Here is a 21,552-nt window from a genome sequence, read left to right as displayed (position 1 = left end):
ATTAAATATATGTGAGATACTCAGTCAGAATAAATAATAATTTCTTTCATTTAGGGTCAGTCTTTATATGCTTTCTTAATATCTTATAAAAATCTTATTTTTATATTTAAATTATTTTCCCTGTTACTACTCATGTTAGCAATAATAATTTGTGACCAACCATCATAAGCTATTAATAGTAATTAGAATTCATAAAACCTATAGGATATTTCATAGATTGAATATACAGAAGTTTTTAATAGGCTAAATATTTAATGAACTAAGCCAAACAATTTGGCTATACAGAATGTACAGGCTTTTTTTTTTTTTTTTCAGAAGATTTTCATAATAGATATATTTTAAAGATACATCAAAACAGTATGCTTATAATTTAATCAGACTTAATTCAGTTCACTTATTTTTCAGGTAGCTGCTTTTTAAGCTTTTGTCATTCCTAGACCAATATTTTTAATAGTTTGAAAACTAGAGTCTGATTTAAGAGTCTGTTTTGTAGCGTTTGAAATACAAAGCATACTGGTCTGTGTTTTGGTTTATAAATAGTTCTATATTTTGTTACAAGTAAAAAAATTCAATGTAAGATAGTATATTTATGGTGAATAATCTCTTACTAATGAGTTTTAATAAGTAGGTTTATCATATAAGTGTGAATTCTTTCTTTGCATATTCAAACCCAAAGAAAGTAGTTTATTTCTTCCATGTGGATTAGTATCCTTGCTATCTATTTCTATATAATTTGAGGGAAATAAAGTGTTTTGTGTGAGTTTACCTAAGAAGCCAGAAATACCTACACTCATTTTGTAAAACACAATATATAAAGTATAAAAGGCTAAAAAGCCAAGATCGGTTTGGCTCAATGGAAAGAGCGTTGGTTTAGGGACTGAAGGGTCCCAGGTTCGATTCCGATCAAGGGCATGTACCTTGGTTGCGGGCATATCCCCAGTAGGGGATGTGCAAGAGGCAGCTGATCGATGACTCTCTCTCATCGATGTTTCTAACTCTCTATCTCTCTCCCTTCCTCTCTGTACAAAATCAATAAAATATATTTTAAAAAAATAAAAATAAAAATAAATAAAAGGCTAAAGAAAGTATTTATATATATCATTTACTTAAATAAAAACAGGAATCATATGAATGAATAATAGATAAAAAGTAAGGTAAAGATCATTTGGAATGGGGAATTCTTGTGAGGTATTTACTCATAACACCTGGTATATAAAACATAGGCATTATAAACTGTGAAATGTGTAGTAAAGGTTAGCTGTGTTTCTTGAAAGAAAATAGGAAAACAACTTTCATAACACATTTAATCATACAGATGCCACCTAAGAGTGGAATGCACCTGCTTTTTTTGTAGTTGAATTATAGAAGCATAATGTTGTTTCTGGCTTTATGCACAAACAAAATATACATCTTGTTGCTATTATTTTTTGAGCTTTAGATCAGTGTGGTGAGCAGGGATAATAGTTATCTATTGGAACAATTTAATTACTAGAACAAAGAATTATATATTGTCTACTGATTCTTATACAATGCTGATTTAGGCAAAGCACACCCCTAGGACAATAGTAAACATGTAATTAATATTTATTGCATGGATGAAGAAATTAAAGTTTGCTCTAAATCCTGGCATATTTTTCCCACCTATTAATCTATTTAAGTTAAAAGTTCAGTGGTAACTGGTAACACATCATTTTTAAAAGTGATATCACTATCTTTTTAATAGAAAAGCAAAATTATCTATTTAATCAAGAAAATTTGCTTTCTTAATACCAAAATTTGAAGTCGTTTTTTTACTTGCTTTTGTGCTAAGAAATACTTATCTTATCTGTGTTCTATGCTCAGCAGGTGCCATGCAATTAACAGGAAAATTCACCAAGACTACCCAACTATTTCTAGTTCTTCTAGAAAGCTAAAGGCTAACTGATTTACATACAAATGAAAACATACCATGATTTCCAACTCAGATATTTGAGGTGGAGACATGGTGAGATGGAAATACGTGATGGCTGTCACGTAAAGAGAGAGTAAATGAATTTCTGCATTTTCAAATATAAGATTGAGGTAGAATTCAGTTCAGGATAAGGGAGAAATATCTAGAAATTAAACTGCCCAATCATGGAAAAACTCTGTAAACTTTTCAAGCAGCGTCTGAAGAGCCATTTTGTCAGGAACATTGCATTGGGAGTGAGATTAACCAGATGGAATTGTATAGCTGCCATAAACTTTAAAATTCAGCGATTCTAAATTAGCTCTTTCTATTCTGCCTTTGTTGATACCACTTGGAAAGCTAGTTGTTATTCTTCCTTATATTCCTATTTCCTTTTTGCTTCAAATTAATCGCAAAAAGTAAATATTTTATAAACCTATAAAATTATAAGTTGAAAATTTCTTACTTCCTGTGGCACTTGAGCACTGGGTATACCAAGAAGAGTAAAACAGACTCTGCCTTCAAGGAGCTCACTGTTTAGCAGGAGGAGCAGAAACATAAAGAAAAACTATTATGCAGCAGGGAAAAAAATGTAGAAAGGAAATATGCATACTCTATCAGGGAGTAGTTACATAAAGAAGCTAAGTAATTCTGTTAGGCTTGAGAGCTCAAGGGAAGCTGATGAGAACTCATTTAAAGTTGGTCCCTTATTAATGGTGACAAAAAAAGATAGCAACTATAATTTTGGAGCACCAGCTATGATGCCTTTAATATACCAAGCACTGTCATAGCTGTTTATGATTTCATTTTATCCTCCCACAAGCTTACAAGGGAAAAGGTGTGATCACTCTATAGATAAGGAAGTTAAGGTGGAGCGGATCATTGGAAGGATCACGGGCCCAATATCACACATGTAGAAAGAGGGTCAGAGGAAATGGGGCAGGGGCAATAGAGATTCAGCCCAATGTCTTTCTGTGTCCAGAGCTCTGAGGAAGACTAATGTTTTCCTTAGTACTATAAAACACAGATCTTCTAAGACCAAAACTCAGGGCAAACTTTCCTTGTGTTGCTTATCACTATCTAAAAACGATAGTGATAGCATTTTTTAAAATGTGTTACCACTGAATTTTTAATTTAAATAGATTAATAGGATTTAGAGCAAACTTTATTTATCTATCCATTAAATAAATATTAAATACATGTTTACTATTGTCCCAGGGGTGTACTTTACCATTCAGATTTTTCCCCAATGACATTCTTCTCCTTGCTAATATTATCGCCGCCTCCACCGGCTTGATCCAGAGGTTAAGGAGATAGCTATCCTTTTAACCCCTGACTCAAAGTATGGATAGAAACCATTCTACTGTCCCGTAGCACACAAACTTTCCTGAAAGGAACAGAAATAAACAATGAGAATAGCATGTAAGTAGATAAATTATTTATAAACTGTGGCTTACTCTCTGGAGTTAACAGACTTCCTTCATTGAACATTTCCTTGTCATCTTAGCACCTACTACACAGAAGGCCACAGCACATGAGTTAACATGAGTACATTTGTATTGCCGGTTTCCGAACCGCGAGGTACTCAGGAGGCTGCGGGATGTAGTTGGGATGGGGGGAAGAAGGTAATTGTAGGAAATGAGGACAGGAAGTATGTGAATAATCCCACAGAGCCAGGCTGAGGAGTCGAGTCTGTATTTGATAGGCAGTGTGATCATCATGGCTTTTAAATGATTTGAAGAAGACTAAGTTTTAGGACCAGAGTTTTGGAGGGCAGTAGGGAGAATAGATTGGGAGGGGGAGAGGCTGAGTCAGAGAGACCAATTAAGACAATAAAGTAGTCTCCTTGTATCACTAATATTTGTGATACAAGGAGAGCCCTACTTCAAGAGGTATTTCACAGGTAGAATCAATAGACCGTGGTAACTCACTGGATACAGGAATTGAAAGCAAAGGAAGATATGTCAAAGCTCCTGGAGAGTCTTAGCCAGGACTGGTGTGTGGAGGTCATTCCACAGAACTGAGGAAAGTAATGCAAAGGGCAGCCATGAGAGAGACTATTCAGTGTACTTTCCGTCCTGCTGAGCATGAAGTGGAAATGATTCATGTGAAGTTCAACATGAGTTACCCAGGCACTTCGGAGATCTATCCTGACAAAATAGAAAAGATTTGGGATTCCTAGTAGAAATAGTTGTTGAACTAATAGTAGCAGATAAAATTACTCATTAATGTACATTTATTGAAATAATAAGAATGATTTGGCCCTTATGGAAATTAGAGTAAGTTAATATAATATGCATGTTAAAACATTAAACATTTTTATCATTTGAATGACAGAAACCTATTGAATCATAATATATGCATACATATTCTGAGTTTACTTTAGTTTTCATATATTTTTGTACATTGGTATTAGTGCATTTCTGTGTTGGGTATATTATTTTGTGAACAGAAGTTTGGTTCAACTTTCTTTTATTGGTTCATCTGGGAGGTATTTTTTCCCCAGACTTTATGTAAATGTTCTGGGTCTGACAATTTCAAGTATGTCGACTAAGTATTTTCTTTAAAAACAATTTTGAAACCTGTGAAATGTTTTAAAGTTCACTGTTGTACAGATATACAAATTAATAAAGATATGTTAAATATCATTGCAACTATACCTTAATCATTTAACATGCTACAGTGACTTTTCATATTTACATAATTTTTAAAAGACACAAACCAAAATAATTGTTAAAATGGAAGCAAAAGTACAAGAGTGGACCCTTCAGAGAATGAATCGCACAGGCCTTATCCAGTCAGGAGTTGTGCAGGGAAGTCATTAATCTGCTCTCTTTCTTTCCCCCCTCCTCTTTGGTTTTGTTTTTTTGTTTTGTGGTAGTCTGACCCTTGGTTATCATTACAGAACTATGGAGGTGCAATGAGACCCCCACTGAATGCTTTAGGTGGCCCTGGAATGCCCGGAATGAACATGTAAGCAAAATGCTGTATTATCCTATTTTCCATCTTCAAAAGCCACACTGATTTGTAAGGCAGTTTGAGCTCTTCAGTCTGGGAGGTGTAAAAGTGGAGTAAGCATGAGCTGTAGTGTCTGCTTCATTTTCAGAACATATTCTCTATGGTTTTCTTCCTTCCCTTGTGCCTTTCATTTCTTTTCCATTTTCAGATGCCATAAATGCCAACTTTTAGCCTGTTTCTTTTTTTCTTTTATATTTTATTTATTTATCATAAAACGAAGTTTTTTTTTTAAATAGATAAGTACGGAGTCTCCATATCATCTACACAAAATATGAAGAGATCATGTCTTAACTCTACAGAAGTGAACATTTTATTAGTAACTTCATTTTAATAGGTACCTAACGATTCCTGAGAGTGGCATTTCCTGCTCTTCTGTGTGTGCCTTTTGCTTCGTTGGGCCCACTCTCAACACAAGAAAGAGTTCTCTCTGGTAGTATCGTCCCTGTTAAAGAACTTCCATAGTACAGGATGCATTTCCTTGCGAAAGATCAAGGTGCACTTAGATAAGGAGTACACAGTTTGGGTTTTTTGTTTTTGTTTGTTTTTATGAAAAGGCCTTTTAAGCCCAAAGACAGTGGGTTGCTTTTATCAGCCAATATCATGCAATTTGTTAAGGAATTTTTAATTATCCAAGTTGCCCTCAAAGTTCCATTAACTGTGAATTAGGATTCCTGTAAACAGGATTCCTTCAAGGTGTTTGTTAGTAATGTTGGTTAATTAACCAGGGGATCAGTGCCACGATGTGGCTTAAAGAAAGCTTACAGAGATGATAAAGATGTTTAATATAGGGCTGTGGGTAGTCTCCTCTATTTCCATAATCCATGTTTTGGTCACTTACATGTCAAATTAAACAACTCTGCCACCATTTAATGGCATTGAAGATATACTGTGAGATACACACAGGGATTTTCATGTAAAGCAATTTTGCCTAAAATAGAAAATAGGTTAATAGGTGGGTATCAGCCAGACTGAAAACTAACAGAACAAGGGGGAAAAGTAGGTCAAATTTTTCTATTACATCTTTTCACTTTTAAAGTAAAAATGGTTAGACATGAAGTCTAACTTTTCTTAGGTCCCTCCAAGGCTTAGCCTTTATTAATGGTTGCTGCAAAAAAGCGAGAGTGATATTTTGGGCTGATATCAAAGCTGAATCTCTTAACAGTAAGATTTACCTACCTGAGATTCTGACTTTAAAATGCAATAGCTTTTAAGGAATATACATTTTTAATACTATGATCAATCCAGAATTATCATTAAATATTAAGAATATATGTAATATTTTAGGACTCTTTGTTATAATTAAATACACACATATAATTATGAGACGCAAATAGCTGCTTAAATTGTCTAGTTCCCTTTTTACACACACACACACACACACACACACACACACACACACACACATATATATACACATACACACACATTTAATACCCTAGAGTATGAAGACTAAAAATATGGATGAAAATCCTATATAATAAATCCCTAATATGCAATCCTATATAATAAAATCCTAATAAGACCTACAGACACAAATGGCAGAACGACCAGTCGCTATGACACACACTGACCATCAGGGAGAAGATGCTCAACACAGGAACTGCCCCCTGGTGTTCAGTGCACTCCCACAGGGGGAGCGCCACTCAGCCAGAAGCTGGGCTCACGGCTGAGGTGGTGGAGCCTCTCCCGCCTCCAAGGCAGCACTAAGGACCCCTCGGGGGATATCCACCTGCTGGCTTAGGTGGACAGCCCCTGAGGGGTCCCAGACTGCGAGAGGGTGCAGGCCAAGCTGAAGGACCCTCCCCCCAGTGCACAAATGTCATACCTGGGCTACTATAGTTTTAATATAATTATTTTTGTTTCTTTGAATTTGTGTTTCTCATTTAAATATACCCAGATACTTTGAAGTATTTTTGTTACATGTTACTACTTATATAATTTCTGATGTTTAAAGAACCTTTAAGCCTTACATACTCATATTTCCATTATTTATTATTATTGACTTTTATTCACGGTCCTACATCATTTTCAGTTTTCTGTAAATTAGGATTCCTTCAAGGATGATGAAGTGTAAATATGTATGTGTTTACATTTGTATATATGTCCCTCTAACATGGAAAGTTCTTATGTATGGAAGATCAAACCAGAGAGATTAATTTTTGTGTTGATATTGGCCCCAACAAAGTGAATTTAAAGAGACATCTAAAAAAAAAAAAAAAACATTATCTCTACTGTACTCAATAGAGTAAACTTTATTGAAATTTACTTCATAATTTATTATCTTTAAACAAAATAGATATTACTTTGTTTTGACAAGTAAGTGTTTCTGTATTTTTTCATTTTACTTTTTTACATGTTGGGTATCTTAAAAATTAAAAGAAATGGCATTATAACAGCGTTAGCTTAAGCTATGATTTTAATTATCTAAGATACTTGAATGTTGGTTCACGAGAGACCTGCCAGAGAATCATTATCTGGATAAGTTTTCTTTAGCTTATCACTTTTCTTGTTTGCAATGAAAGTTTAATGACAATGAAAAATACCAAACCCTGGTCACTGAAGTAATTAAATACTGTATTTTCACTAGCAACTTTACCTCTTTATTGAAGAAAACACCATTTGAAACAGAATTTTAATAATTTTGTTAAAAAAGTTAGTCACCTCCAAAAAATATGGTTATTCTGACATAATTTTTACATTTCATGCTCTAAACTCAGCATAAATTATTCATAGTATCATCTAAAAATTAAATAATATATACTTTTATTGTTTCTATAACTAGTTATATCTTTAGAAGTAAAAACTTAATGTCAATATCAGTAATTTAAGGTAGAATTTATAAACCAATGTAAATATTTTCAATGCATTATAGATTGTTTTTAAAGGAAACTATATATTTTAATTAACTGCATTTTTTACAAATTCCCAAAGAATTTAGGATTCAGCATTAAAGTTCTTCTAATGTGATGTTGAATACCTTTTGTTTATAGAAACAAAAGGAGTCTAGACCTTCTTGTTCTATTAATATCTTACAGAATCATAAAGTGTGTGTAGTTGTTATCTGGAAATAAAATGACTGAATTATAAAACAAAAGAGGAATTTTCTGCATGGTAATCATGGTTGCTTTGGTTTTATAACATCCATATACCCTTACTAAGACATATGGACTTTTTCAATTCCATTTTTCTCTTTATTTTTAAATGAAGTTTTTATTTGAAATAATGCCCATGTTATAGATTGTAGATTATTTTCTTGATGATACTGGTGGCCCTCAAAAGTACTTGGAATGACTGAGCTTAGTAATTGTCCTAATAAAAATACTCCCTACTGTAATCCCCACTTTATTTAATACTTTTATGAAACTTAAAATGTTTTCAAATGCAATGGTAAAGTTGGGGAACTTTAGTTTATCTATATGAATACTTAACCAATTATATTAAAATATAATTTAATATGAAGCACATGAGATTAGATTGTTATTTGTCAAATAATTGAAATGTATGGAAAGTATTAACAAATAAAATATTTTACTTTACATATACATTATTCAGACAGTTGTTATTTGAACATAATATATAACATAATTGTAAACAATTTTGCCATTATGTGGATATAGTATATTTTTATGTTGTTTTCAGATAAATATTTCTCAGTTCTTTATTGTATATTATTTAACATTGAACAAACCACATGAAAAGTAATTAAGGTAGAATTTACAAGCCACAGAATAAGAATAAGGGGACTTTTTCTTAGTAAAAATTCTCACTGTGATTAGAGGAAAAGAAGAATTTTTAGTGACCCTAATTACAGAGGACTATCTGTGGTCTACTTTCTATCAGGCAGTATTATTCAGGTATACTTAATACCAAAGTAGAAAAAGAAGGAACCTTTCTGACTTAGACGTTAATTTTGTTTTAAAAATGTGATGTTCTTTTAGACTATAGAATATAAATCATTCTTCACCCTAAAATTAAGTAATATATTGACATACATTGGTATAGGTAAGCTCCTATTTCCCCCAAATTTACTCTGGCAACTGTGTTCCACTACAATTATTACAACAAGAAATGGGGTTCTCTTGTTTAATAGTAAACTAAATTGTCATTATCACTGAAAGATAGGTTGATATATAAGTGTATAATGTAATATGTGATAATCTGATTTTTTAAAAGAGGGAAAATTTAGACACATTTGTATACATTTATTTGTAGCTTAAAAAGAATAATCATTTTTACACATTAGATATTTTACAAATAATTTTATTTTTATTTTTAATGAGATACATGGGGTGCTTATATTGATGTTACAAGATTATATTTTATAGTATCTATTTCATAATTAAGACTTTTTACTTCAATAGTGTGTTTTTTTAATGATTTAAGTATATGTATACATTTACTAATATAGGTGATCACAACTTTTAGTGGTTATTACAATAACTGAACTTAATATTAAAGTGAAACTGGACTTATTAAAAGTAGTTTGATTTGGAAAGAAAATTATGTTATGAAATGATAAAATTGTTTCATAATTTACAATCCCAATAGCTTTTGTTGTTCTCAGGAAAAATAAAAAATGTTCTTATCATACACACTAGAAAAAAAACTGAAAATAAGTATAGAGCAGTTTCATTGTTGAACTAGAACTTCCTGGTGGCTGTATTGTAAATGTTAATATTTTGTGGTATTATTGTGAGACATTCAAAGCATAAGTTTAAATTTTATTTATTGTATTGTCTTGTAGGGGTCCAGGTGGTGGCAGACCTTGGCCAAACCCAACAAATGCCAATTCAGTGAGTATATGTATTTTTAAATTTTCTTTGCACTTTTTAGCATTTAACAACAAAAGTCTGTTGCTTTTGAAAGCCCTGCAGTTGGTTATATTAATCTTTCTTAAAGGTAATCATTCAAAACTATACATCTTATATATATTCTTTTAAATATTTATAATTGTAATTTTTTCACTTAAGGTTTAATGTAAACAAACATTCTGTATAGATTAACAGACCTTCAAAAATAAAGTAGACAGTGTGATTTAAGTATACTATAGTAACCTATAAAATGATGTGATTTATGTAAAATGATTTATTATAAAATGATTTGATCTTCTAAAATAACTGTATAATCATTAAGTTGCCAGAGAAGATCAGTCTCAATCAGGGTTCCAATGATTATATTTTCTGTACTAGTGGCATCTAGGCTTGCTCCGTTGCTGCCCCAGGAAGCAAGTGTGCATTGGTCTTGGGCCTGTGGTCTAAATTGCCACCCTTACACATCTATCTGTGATTTTCCTCACATGTTTGTGGCAGTGGTTTGCACAAATATTTCTCTCTCAATAATGTCACATAAAGTATGCACAGTTTGAAAATTAAATTTACAATCTTAAAATTAATATGATTTTTATTTAATGATCCTGCAGATATTTCTCCTTCTTGACCTTTAAATCATTATGTGAGCGAGGTCTGCTGTGAATGTGTGTGTAGTGTGTGCACCTCACAGAGGTGCCTGAACCAAGAGAGTTAGCAAGAGACTGAAATATGGCTTGTGAAGTCTGTGAACATCTGCCCAGAGGGGATTCCTCTTCTAATATACACTGAGATGCCTTCATTGGCTAACCTCAGCCTTACTGCCAAATCAACATGAGACTGGTCAATGTATAAGGTTAATTTAAACTTCAAGAAATTTTAAAGTGAGGTGTGTGTTGTATAGAAAACATCATCCTAAATCCTTTACTATTCTAAAGCATAAACCACTTTCTTCTCAAGTAATTACCATATTTTTAGAGAGGAAAAATAATTTATGTTAGCAGCCTCTCTAAAAATTAATGGGAAAATATTCTTGGGTGATGATTAACAAAAAAATAAAAATAAATCACATAAGCATTTCCCTAATAAGCTATATACTTCCATATATTTTTCTTTTCCCTTCCTTCCTTCCTCCCTTCTTTCCTTCTTTCCTTCCTTCCATCCATCTTTCCTGCTATTCTTTGTCTTCCTGATGGTCACCCACTCTCTCTAAGTCTCAGCTGCCCAGCTCAAATATATCTTCTGTACCCACATAGTACTTCTACCTATATTGTTATATTTTATTTCTTTGATGCTAGGCTGTCAGATAATGCTGGTAACTTTCAAGAATATTCAGTAGAATGCTAGGGGTAGGAGCCCAAATGCTCCTTTTGTTTTAATGAGTGTATCCAAGAATATAAAATAGAAATAGCAAGGATAAGCCAAAATCAAAGAGCTCAGCAGGGTAAAAATGGAAATACATTGAACAACTAGATGAGATAAATTTTTAAGTATTTTTAAATGTTTATTATATTTAACTGTATTTGAAGGAGTCATGAAGAGGGAAAAATTAAAAATATAAAAGGAGCAAGGACTTGAGGCTAGCTTTGGAAACAAACAGAAAGATTTTTTCTACCAGACATAAATGGATAAAAAAAAAATTATAAATAAGAAAGTATTGAGCAGAAGATGAAGGCATAAAAAGAATGCCTTTACTGTATGGCAGAAGGTACCAACTCAGGATGGTATAATCATCATGACTACATCACCTCCCAACCCCCCACCCCCCAGGAGTTTGCAGGATTCACTGGCACACTACTGAAATGCTTCAGGGCCTCCATAAAGGCTGAGCCAAAATGCTTCCACATACTCATGAAGACAATATTGAAGCTGGATAACATGATTACATTTTGGACCTTGTCAAGTTTGTTTTGTGTTTCTTTTTAGGAAATCCCTACTGTAAAACAGAAAATGTAGCTAGAGAGTGGAAATTAACAAAGTCAGCTTTAGGTTAATGAATTTAAGATATTGGAGAAAAATAAAATGTTGATAGGGGCATAGGGAGGGCAGAGGCAACTTATCAGTAAGCTAGTAGGAGAAAATGGACTTAGTAAAAATGGAGGAATTGTGATGGGAGAAGATTTTGATTGAAATATTATAAAGGAAGACGGTGAAATGTAAATGCCAAAGGTTGGTGGTTAGCATGTATTTTGAAATTGCTTAGGAAAATGGTAGGCAATAGAGAGAGGGGAAGAACATAAGCCGGTTATAGGGAGATAAAAATTGGAGCCAGTGGATAAGTTGATCCTTGAAGAGGGCGGGTGCACAAGTTTAAAATACTACAAAGCAAAGGATGGACAGGAGGTCACAAACTCACAGGGGCCCAAGAGAGCAAAGTTGTCTTCACTCACCGAGGTGAGTGAATGTTTTATTGCCCAGAATCCACAGTGGAAGTCATACTCATCAGCAGTGATGCTGGGCCCTCCGGCAATGGCCATCTGCAATGCCGAGTTACCCATAGGACCAACCACGGGCCTCAGAGACACGTGGTCTGTGCTTAAGGCAAATCAAGGACACTAGTCAATGAGGAGAGGATTTTCAAAGAACAATCTTAAAAAGTTTCTCAATCAAAGACATATTCACCAATAGAAAACCATAGCTTTGTTGTACTGCCTTCTGCCTACTTATGGTCTCATATTCTTTTTATGTTTAATTATATGGAAGGTGTTGGGGTAGTAGGAGGGCTACAGGTTCAGGCACTAAATTCTGTTTGCTATGCTAAAGGTCCTTCTAGAATTCTGGCCCTGGCTGGCTGACTGCAGGAAGATAGAGATTTATTCAGAATAAGGCAAAAATGCCTCTTCTGGGTGGGCAGAATTTTGGTGTAAGTGAGCGAGTCAGCTTGTGTGAAGAAAGAAATTATTTGCCTTTAACTTATTTTTATATATGTTTTCCAGTTTTTATTTTTAAAACTATCATAGCAATGTTATAGTGACATCTTTTAATCTCTAGAAAAGCAATTGGTTCGGTGCTTAATTTGAAGAGAAAGAGGGACTTTGTTACCTATGTCTGGTCCTCACAAATTAGTAGTCTTTGCAGACTTAATAGTAACAAGATATTTTGCATTTATTATAATACTTTCTAGTGTTAATTATAAAGGAAAGGTGGAAAGATGAGGTCTATATATTAGGTATTGCATGAATGTAGTACCCTGAAACCTGTCTTTAAGAAAAGAAAAAAAAACACTGTATCTCAGAATATACATAAATCAGAAGTTGCATCTGTAAAAGCTACTAATTTGAAAAACACTGCTTTCTGGTTTTTAGCTGCACAAATATATATCTTTCTAATTACCAACTGTGTCATTAGTATCAAGCAGTGAGTACAACTGGCCTGAAACCAATATAACTTAAAGCTAGCTGTAATTCTGTCTAAACTCTACTCTTTTTTGTAAATTCAAGAAACTATTGCAGTAATTGAGTTTTCTAGCACTCAGATAAAAATGCCCTTATCCTTCACTATCCTTTTAAAACTTTATATACTCTGTCGGCGTGGCTCAGTGTTTGAGTGTCAATCTATGAACCCAGGAGGTCACAGTTCGCTTCCCAGTTGAGGCATGTGCCTTGGTTATGGATTCGATCCCTAGTGTGGGTCGTGCAGGAGGCAGCTAATCAATTATTCTCTCTCATCATGGATGGTTCTGTCTCTCTTTCCCTCTCCCTTCCTCTTTGAAATCAATAAAAAAAAAAACTATTTAAAATTTTTAAAAAACAACAACTCGATAGAAGTTAGAAAATAGATTCATTTTAGGTCATTCTCCATACTGTCACAAAAATCAAACTTTTCTCTTTTATTTTTTTGTCCTGTTTATGTTCCAGATACCATACTCCTCAGCATCTCCTGGGAATTATGTAGTAAGTACATTTGGGTTTCTTTGCTCATAAGAATTGATGTTACGTTTTATTTGGGCAATGAATTTGTTGTCCAGATGTTAAGAAGAGCCCCTGTGTATTAGCCAAGATGTGAACAACTGATTTGTATTGAGTTGTTTCGTCTGCCAACCTCAGTACATATGTTGATGTTCATTAGTGAAACAGTTATCAATCTGGCCAAGATTGCCCTGAGTACTGTGTCTTACTTTAGCATATGTTCCTGTAAACCTGTACAATACACTCTGCCCAATCATGAAGAAAGCCTTCCCCGGTTACACAATGATATGCTTGAATTTCCAGTTCTTCAGGAGGATAATCTGCGCCCCTACTTCTCCACTTCCCACCCACAAAGACTCAGAAGGCATTTAACTCTCCCAATCACAAAGATAACCAAATAGCTAAAAAAATAAATAAATAAATAAATAAAAATGACTGGTAATGAGGAGGGATATTTTAAGTTATTATTTCATTCTTAGGAATTTAAAATACTCATTTTTCTTTTTAACTTTTAGTACTTATTACATTTTTTAAATAACTCATATACACCTCAAATCAAATGAACAGATTTTACATGAGCTCTTGAACTTGCAAATGACCTTTGAACCATCATTACAATATAATCCTTGCTGCATCTCAAGGCCATTATAACACAGGGGAGAGGGGGATAAAAGTAGGTATACAGTTGTCCATATGGAAAACAATATATTAATTAATAAATAATAACACAAGAATCAGCTCTGTGTTTCATATATTCACAACTGTAAACCTACTTTTACCCCACCCTGTGTTTAAGGGCCATTGCCTAACAGGGAAACAAGGATAAAACTGTAAAAAGGAAAATCTTTCCTGAAGAAATTTTCAGAAGTGGTGGCTAACTAAAGTAGGAAGAAGGAGTCCTTTTCCCTCCATGAAAATAGTGTGGTATGGATATAGTGAAAAGCACTTGCCGCATTGGACCTGTGCTCATTGTTTCCTTACATTATACAAACTAAAGAAGTCTCATAGTTTTCACATTTTCTATGAAACAAAAATGAAAGTAAGAAAAATGGGATAAAACCTATTTTTTCTTAAGAATAAGCCTGATATATATATATGAGGTGGCCCAAAAAATGTATACACACTTAATAGCTAATAGCTCAATTGATTTTTTTTAATTTTCAGATTTCACCTGTTAAAATTAATAATTATTCAAGGTGTGTATACATTTTGGGACACCTTGTAGTTTTATGAATGGAATATATTTATTTGAATAGGAATTTAAATTGCTTATTAAATAGCAACTACATATGTCATTTGAAATAATTAATATTCTGTCTGCACACTCCAAATGAAGTGAAACTTGACCCATTTCCTAGTTATTTTGATGACTGTACATCTGAAATTACTGGATAATTTTAGAATTACCTAATCTCCATTTCAGGTGGATTGTGTAGCTGCAGCCTTAGTAACCCACAGCGTTAGTCAGCATTGCCTCTCATTTCTGACTGATGTGAACGATGAAGGCACAATGCTCCGGAAGGTTTACAATTGATACTGATAGAAGAAATAAATAGAATCAATGTATTTCTTAAACATAGAAATATCTTTTGGTTGTTAATTTCCTATAAGAGCTACGGATACAAAACATGAGAAGCTTACAATAAACTAAATCACAAATACACATGAATTACTTCTCTTTTATGGATTTGTAAAACCCTGATTAAATGGCTTCTCCTTAACCTTATTATACCTGGTGTGATTAAGTCATGAATAATAAATCAGTTTACAGGCTCATTGTTTTTGGGAAACTTGTCAAAACGATCTCAACATACTTAAACTGAATTATACTTCACATAAGATTAAAATGACTGTACATTAAAAGAAAATAAATTTGGGGAAAATTGATTTTCTCTGATATTTTCAAATCATATTACTATTAAAATAAGTCTAACTTTTCTTCTGTGTTTATTTATATTATTCAATTAAGTGCCTTATTTTTACTGAAATTTTGTATAATTATTTAGGGTCCTCCGGGAGGTGGAGGGCCACCAGGAACACCCATCATGCCTAGTCCAGCAGGTATTGTAATCAGACTGGCCACACTGGCATTTGATTATTAGAATACAATAGAGAAATTGTTCTGAAAGTGAGTAGCATTCATTGTCTCATTGATGGATAAGGCATAGAGTAGAGATAGCAAGTAGGAAGAAACCATGTTCTTAAACACCCTATTGTCCAATTGCTTTAAGCATTTAGAAAATTTCTGTTATGTAGGTAACATATACTCAGGATGCAAATTGTATTGATCTGTATGAATTGTCCAATAATTATCTGACTAAAAGATTCCTTGAGACTGTACCAAATCTCAAAATTTAGAAAAATCCTGCATAAGTTAACACATGAAATGCATGGATTCATTAGGTTTAATACAGCAAATCTGACCCACCAATCTATTACCTTACTAAGATAAATGTACATGTACCTATAATATTAAAACAGTATAAAGTTTCCTAAAAAAAAAAAAAAAATTAAATGTGAAACTGCCATTTGGCCAAGTGATCCCACTTCTAGGAATATATCCTAAGAAACCTGATACATCAATCAGAAAAAATATACGAACCCCTATGTTTATAGCAGTGCAATTTTCAATAGCTAAAGCATGGAAATAGCCCAAGTGCCCATCAATAGATGAGTGGATAAAAAAAGCTATGGTACATTTACACAATGGGATAGTAGTCAGCAGAATAAAAAAAGAAATGGATCTCTTACATTTGAGACAGCATAGAGGGACCTTGAGAGTGCCTTATTTCATTATGCTAAGTGAAATAAGCCAGTCAGGGCAAGACAAGTATCACATGATCTCACTCATATCTGAATCTAATGAACAAAATAAACTGAGGAGCCAAATAGATCCAGAGACACAGAAGCATGGAACAGACTGACCAATCTCAGAGGGAAAACAGGGGTGTAAGAGTAGGTGGGGAGAGGTTAACCATTAACCAGGGAATTTATATGCATATATGCATAGCCCATGGACACAGACAATAGTGCGGTGTCCAGATTATCTTTGATTATTTCTTTGTGATGAGTTGGATATAGATTATAAAGAAAGATATTAATTAAGTAATATTTTGTTTCAGATTCAACCAACTCTGGAGACAACATGTATACTTTAATGAACGCAGTACCTCCTGGACCTAACAGGCCTAATGTAAGTATGGATTTTAAAAATTTTCGTAATGTATCAAAGACTCAAACTCTTAGTGCATTCCAATTTTTGGATACTCTTTAAGGTTTATATTTTATAATCCAGGTGCTTAATGGATATCAAGAAAATAAAATTCTATGTTCTGAGTTGAAAAAATATAACATATAAAATATTTCATATCAATATAATTTAAATGTAAAAGTGAACCTAATTATAAAATATTGTGTATAGTCTTATTTTATCTCAAGTACTAGATAATTAATACTATTTGAAAATGACTGGTAATGTATAATTGTTACCTCATTTTAGCATTACTAATTTTTCATTGTGATCATATATATATATATATATATATATATATATATATATATTATCCTGAGAAACTTGACAAAAAATATGGAAGTGGGATATTTTTATTTTTCTCTAGATTTTGAAATCTGGAGTTTAAATATGGACCTGAGGCAGTTCTGCTGAAAGAATTTGGATGTTTTTATAAAGCATATGGTTGTGATTTTTTTTCCCACAAAAACTTACAAGAAAATGATATTTTATTTATCTATGATACAAGACCTACATTTTAACAAAAATATTTCTAACAGAATTTAGTTACTACACAGATATGTATAATAAATATAGGGTAGTTCAATTTAAAAAAAAGCAGAAGGCATAAAGAAATTTTCATAGGTACTGAGAATGAAATAATTTTATGATGGAGCTTCCTAGCAGTTAAAACAGAAGGGAAACTGTAAATCTGTCCAGTAGGGATGGTACTTGAGTGGCTAGTCTGAAAGGAGATGTGCTGTCAGTATAACACTGAAGGCTTAGTATAAAAAAATAATGAAAAAGATCTCATTAAAATTTGTATATCAACTATATGTTGAAGTGATAATAATTTTGATATAAAATATATTATTAAAATTATCTTCAGCCATTTCTTTTTACTTGTTAAACATGGCTGCCAATAAATCTAAATTTACTTATGCAAGTTCACATTTGTGGCTTGCATATTGTTCTGTTAAGCAGTACTGCCTCTAGTTATCACTATTCTCTTTATAGCATCAAATAAATTGTTTTTCAAGAAAATAAACAGTTTCCTATCAATTATGTCTAAATGTGTTTTTACAGATATTTTAAAGAATACTAAATATGATAATGAACAATGTTCATTTTAGAAATTCAGCAAAAAAAATAGAAAAAAATTTACACTTAAATTTTATATCTTAAAACTTGGTTTTTGAAAGGGAAGGAGCAAAGAAAGGAAACCCAGAGCATATGGTACTGAAGACATTTTTGAGGGCAGCTAAGCTGACATTATCCAAGTATGTTCAACTCTGGATCTCTAACTCCATCCAAAGATAAGAGATCCAAGAACAGTAGGTGAACATGTCACTTTTTCAAATGTCATTCATCTCAGCCAGAGGTAGTAAAAGAAAATTCCTGCTGAGGACTAGGCCTGGAGTTTTATGTGCTTCAAGTACATATAGTTATAGTCTATGAGGACCAGATAAAAAGACCAAAGTAAGTTCATGGACTATTGGCCTCACCAGCACCAGTTTCTAAGCCCAGAACCATGTTTTTTACAAAGGCTGAATAACAATTGTAAGTTCGAAGTTAATTTCTTTGACTTATTAGTTAAGGCATACACATTCCAAGTTGTTTACTAAAAATCAATCCATGTGCTTTTAGGCAACAAATTTTTCAGAAACAGAATTGACATTACTTTGAGAAAATGTATAACATGTGATCTGTATCATTGTAGCTGATGGATAGCCATCTTATTTCCACACAGTTGATAGTACACAGGTTATCTGCTGAGGGGAATTGTTTTCTCCCCAAAAGGCAATGTGATTAGTAGCTACCACTGCCCGATACATAAATACACATACACATGCACACATCGCATTCAATATTCTCTACCATACATCATGGAATAAATGCTTTTGGCATGGGAAATTTTAAGAGCCAAGTGTTTTCAGTAGGTTGTCTTAACTGTAAAAAATAAGATAATATGGATAGCTTATGTTCAAACTGGGATCTGAGTTTCCTCAAAAGTATTTCAGGGAGATGAGGGAAAGATGGAGTGGGCAGACCGTGAGCTCGCCACCACCAGCTCTGCCACAGCACATCTGTTCACATCTGTTTTGTTGTTGTTGTTTTTTTTTAACCAAGTTTCTAAAGTAAGATTTCACTTGAAAATAAAATAAGTTAATGCCACTGGTTTTTAAAATGTTAATTATAACTGCTGTAGAATGATTGTTATTGAACTGACATAGTTGAGACTGCCAAGAAGGATTAGCTATATTCAGCTTTCCCCAAGGAGCTGAACGTAAGGGGAGGGGCAAAAGTAGGTTTTTAGCTGTAAGTATGTAAAACACAGAGTTTATTCTTGTATTAAGACTTATTAATTATTGTATTACTTTCTATACGAACAATAGTAAACCTAGTTTTGCCATGCCCTGTATTTAACCTATAAAATGAAATTACTTATGTCCATTTGAACAAAAATAGATTGTCTGCTAAAAAAAAAATATTGTTGGTATAATAATGTAGGATTGTTCTTATTAATAAGGTATTAATAATCTTAGGAACTTCATAAAAATCACCTCTTGTTCCTAATAGCACAGTTTGTCAGTAGCATAGAAGAGAATGTTTATCATTTGCACTGACTGTATATGTTCCCTGCTTGAGGACAACTGAAGAAGAAAAATGTGGTTCTGAACAAGGAGTAGTCTGAAGATCCAAACAAAGAGAGTATGAGAGGGGGGAGGTAGAGACTATAAGGTGGGAAAATAGCCAGGAAAATAATCTCTATGACTTAAAAATAACTTGTGGAATTATCTTAAAATGTTAAAGACAGATATTTTTAACATTGATATAAACAATTGTTTTCAATGTTTTCATTTTTTAAATAGTTTCCAATGGGCCCTGGTTCAGATGGACCCATGGGTGGATTGGGAGGAATGGAGTCACATCACATGAATGGCTCTTTAGGTAAGGATATTACAAATAAATTAAAAACAAAACCTTAATTCTACATAGTGGCTATCACAGTTTGCCAAGTTCTTCTGTATACAGAAACTCATTTTGAAATGCTTTACCTTTTACCTCATCCTGATAGTTTAATCTACAGTGTATTGTTTATGATGACTATAGATGAACTGAAAATCAGAAATGTGAGATTTGTTCTAACCTAGCTCATATTCACAGGTATTTCCTTTAACCTATCAAATCTGTGTGTTTAATGATAAAAGGAACACTGCTGATTTGAACATATGTCATGCATTCTTGTCTGCAGGACTACAGTATCCTCCAACAGGTGTCTCTTTTTTCTAAGGTCTATAGATACAATCTCAGAGCAACTATTTCTTTGCAAGAATCTTAACTTTTATTTGTATTTTAATGTTTGTCTCTATTTTAAAATAAAATTGGTATACTCTGGATAATTTGAATGATTCTCTTAAGAGAGAAAACTGCCCACATTTTTTTTGTGTGTTCAGTGATAGAGCTGATTTCAAGAAGTATGATTACTGGTTGTAAACCTACTTTGTAAACAGTGCCTTCTTGCCAAATATCTATAAGGTGAACACAAAGTTCCACATAGTGAGAGACAGAAACAAAAGGTACAAAATTGACTAGGTCATAGAGCCCACGTGTATAGGCAGGCCAAATGCAAAACCAAAAAAATATATATTCTATGTTTATGTGCTTAAGTACTAACCTAATGTAAGAGTTGCTACTGGATGTGGAGGTTTGTGATCTTTTTTTATTTTTCTTTTGAAAATGGGCCTTCTTTTACTTAGATGGAGAAACTCTGCCCAGGAGTAACTTAGATTATACATAGATTTCACAACCCCACCAACGTCACTAACTGACCTCCCCTGATACTTTAAAAAGCTATATAACTTCAATAATAGAAAAATCATTTGCAACACATTGGTAGAGTTTTCTGTTTGGAAGGATCCAAACAGAGAGATCTTTTTTTGCCTATATTTCAAAGTCTTAATTTTCACTGTCTAGTTATGGTAACCACTAGCCATGTGTGACTATTTAATTTTAAATTAAAAATAAATAAAGTATTAGTTCAGTTCCTTAGTTGCACTGCCACATAGCAGGTGCACAGAGCCACAGCTAGCTAATGGCTACCATAACGGTCAACACAGGAAAACATTTCCGTCATCACACAAAGTCCTACTAGTCAGTACCATTCTAGAATTTTAGTTTCTGATTTCTTGCAAAATAATTTACTTTCCAGTCTTTTAATTTAGAGAGTTATCCACCCAAAAAATATGACATTTGGTCTTAAAGGGTTCTCAATTATATTATTCACTACAATAGAATTTACAGAAGAGCTTCACATATGCTTCACATGTGGCTTATCATCTTCTATAATGAACTTTATTGTACATATTTATATATCAATATGTACATAATTGCACATGTACATTCATTGTTTAGCTAGTATACCTGCTTATTTATAAATTAATCATGTTAACAAGCCCTAACTTTATTTGTGACTGTTGACTGAATTCTGTACTATAAAACACATTCATATTTTTATGCCAGGAAGATTAATTGTTAAACTAAATCCATCTTATAAAGAGGGAATATGCTAATTGACCATCGAACCCTCACAAAGATGGTGGCATCCACAGCCAATAAGGAGGGAGTATGCTAATTGACTGTCACACCCTCAAAGATAGCGGT

At 33.0% G+C, this 21,552-nt stretch overlaps 1 protein-coding gene across 14 annotated transcripts in view; it reads left to right on the top strand.

The window, feature by feature from the left end:
- SSBP2 (single stranded DNA binding protein 2) overlaps positions 1 to 21,552 on the top strand; it is a 202,579-nt gene that overhangs the window by 164,079 nt on the left and 16,948 nt on the right. For 8 of the 14 annotated variants that reach the window (XM_036411338.2, XM_036411334.2, XM_036411329.2 and 5 more), the window contains 6 exons: positions 4,809 to 4,900; positions 9,690 to 9,738; positions 13,608 to 13,643; positions 15,665 to 15,719; positions 16,781 to 16,851; positions 19,761 to 19,839. In XM_036411338.2, the coding sequence (XP_036267231.1) occupies positions 4,809 to 4,900; positions 9,690 to 9,738; positions 13,608 to 13,643; positions 15,665 to 15,719; positions 16,781 to 16,851; positions 19,761 to 19,839 (382 nt within the window). The remainder of the gene's footprint in view (positions 1 to 4,808; positions 4,901 to 9,689; positions 9,739 to 13,607; positions 13,644 to 15,664; positions 15,720 to 16,780; positions 16,852 to 19,760; positions 19,840 to 21,552) is intronic. The other 6 variants (XM_036411336.1, XM_036411332.2, XM_036411328.2 and 3 more) reach the window with 3 other exon arrangements.

This window comes from Pipistrellus kuhlii, unplaced genomic scaffold, assembly GCF_014108245.1.
Source record: "Pipistrellus kuhlii isolate mPipKuh1 unplaced genomic scaffold, mPipKuh1.p scaffold_m20_p_4, whole genome shotgun sequence".
NCBI classification, from domain to species: domain Eukaryota; kingdom Metazoa; phylum Chordata; class Mammalia; order Chiroptera; family Vespertilionidae; genus Pipistrellus; species Pipistrellus kuhlii.
The sequence above is the reverse complement of the archived record's forward strand: the minus strand, read 5'-3'. Positions and strand labels throughout refer to the sequence as shown.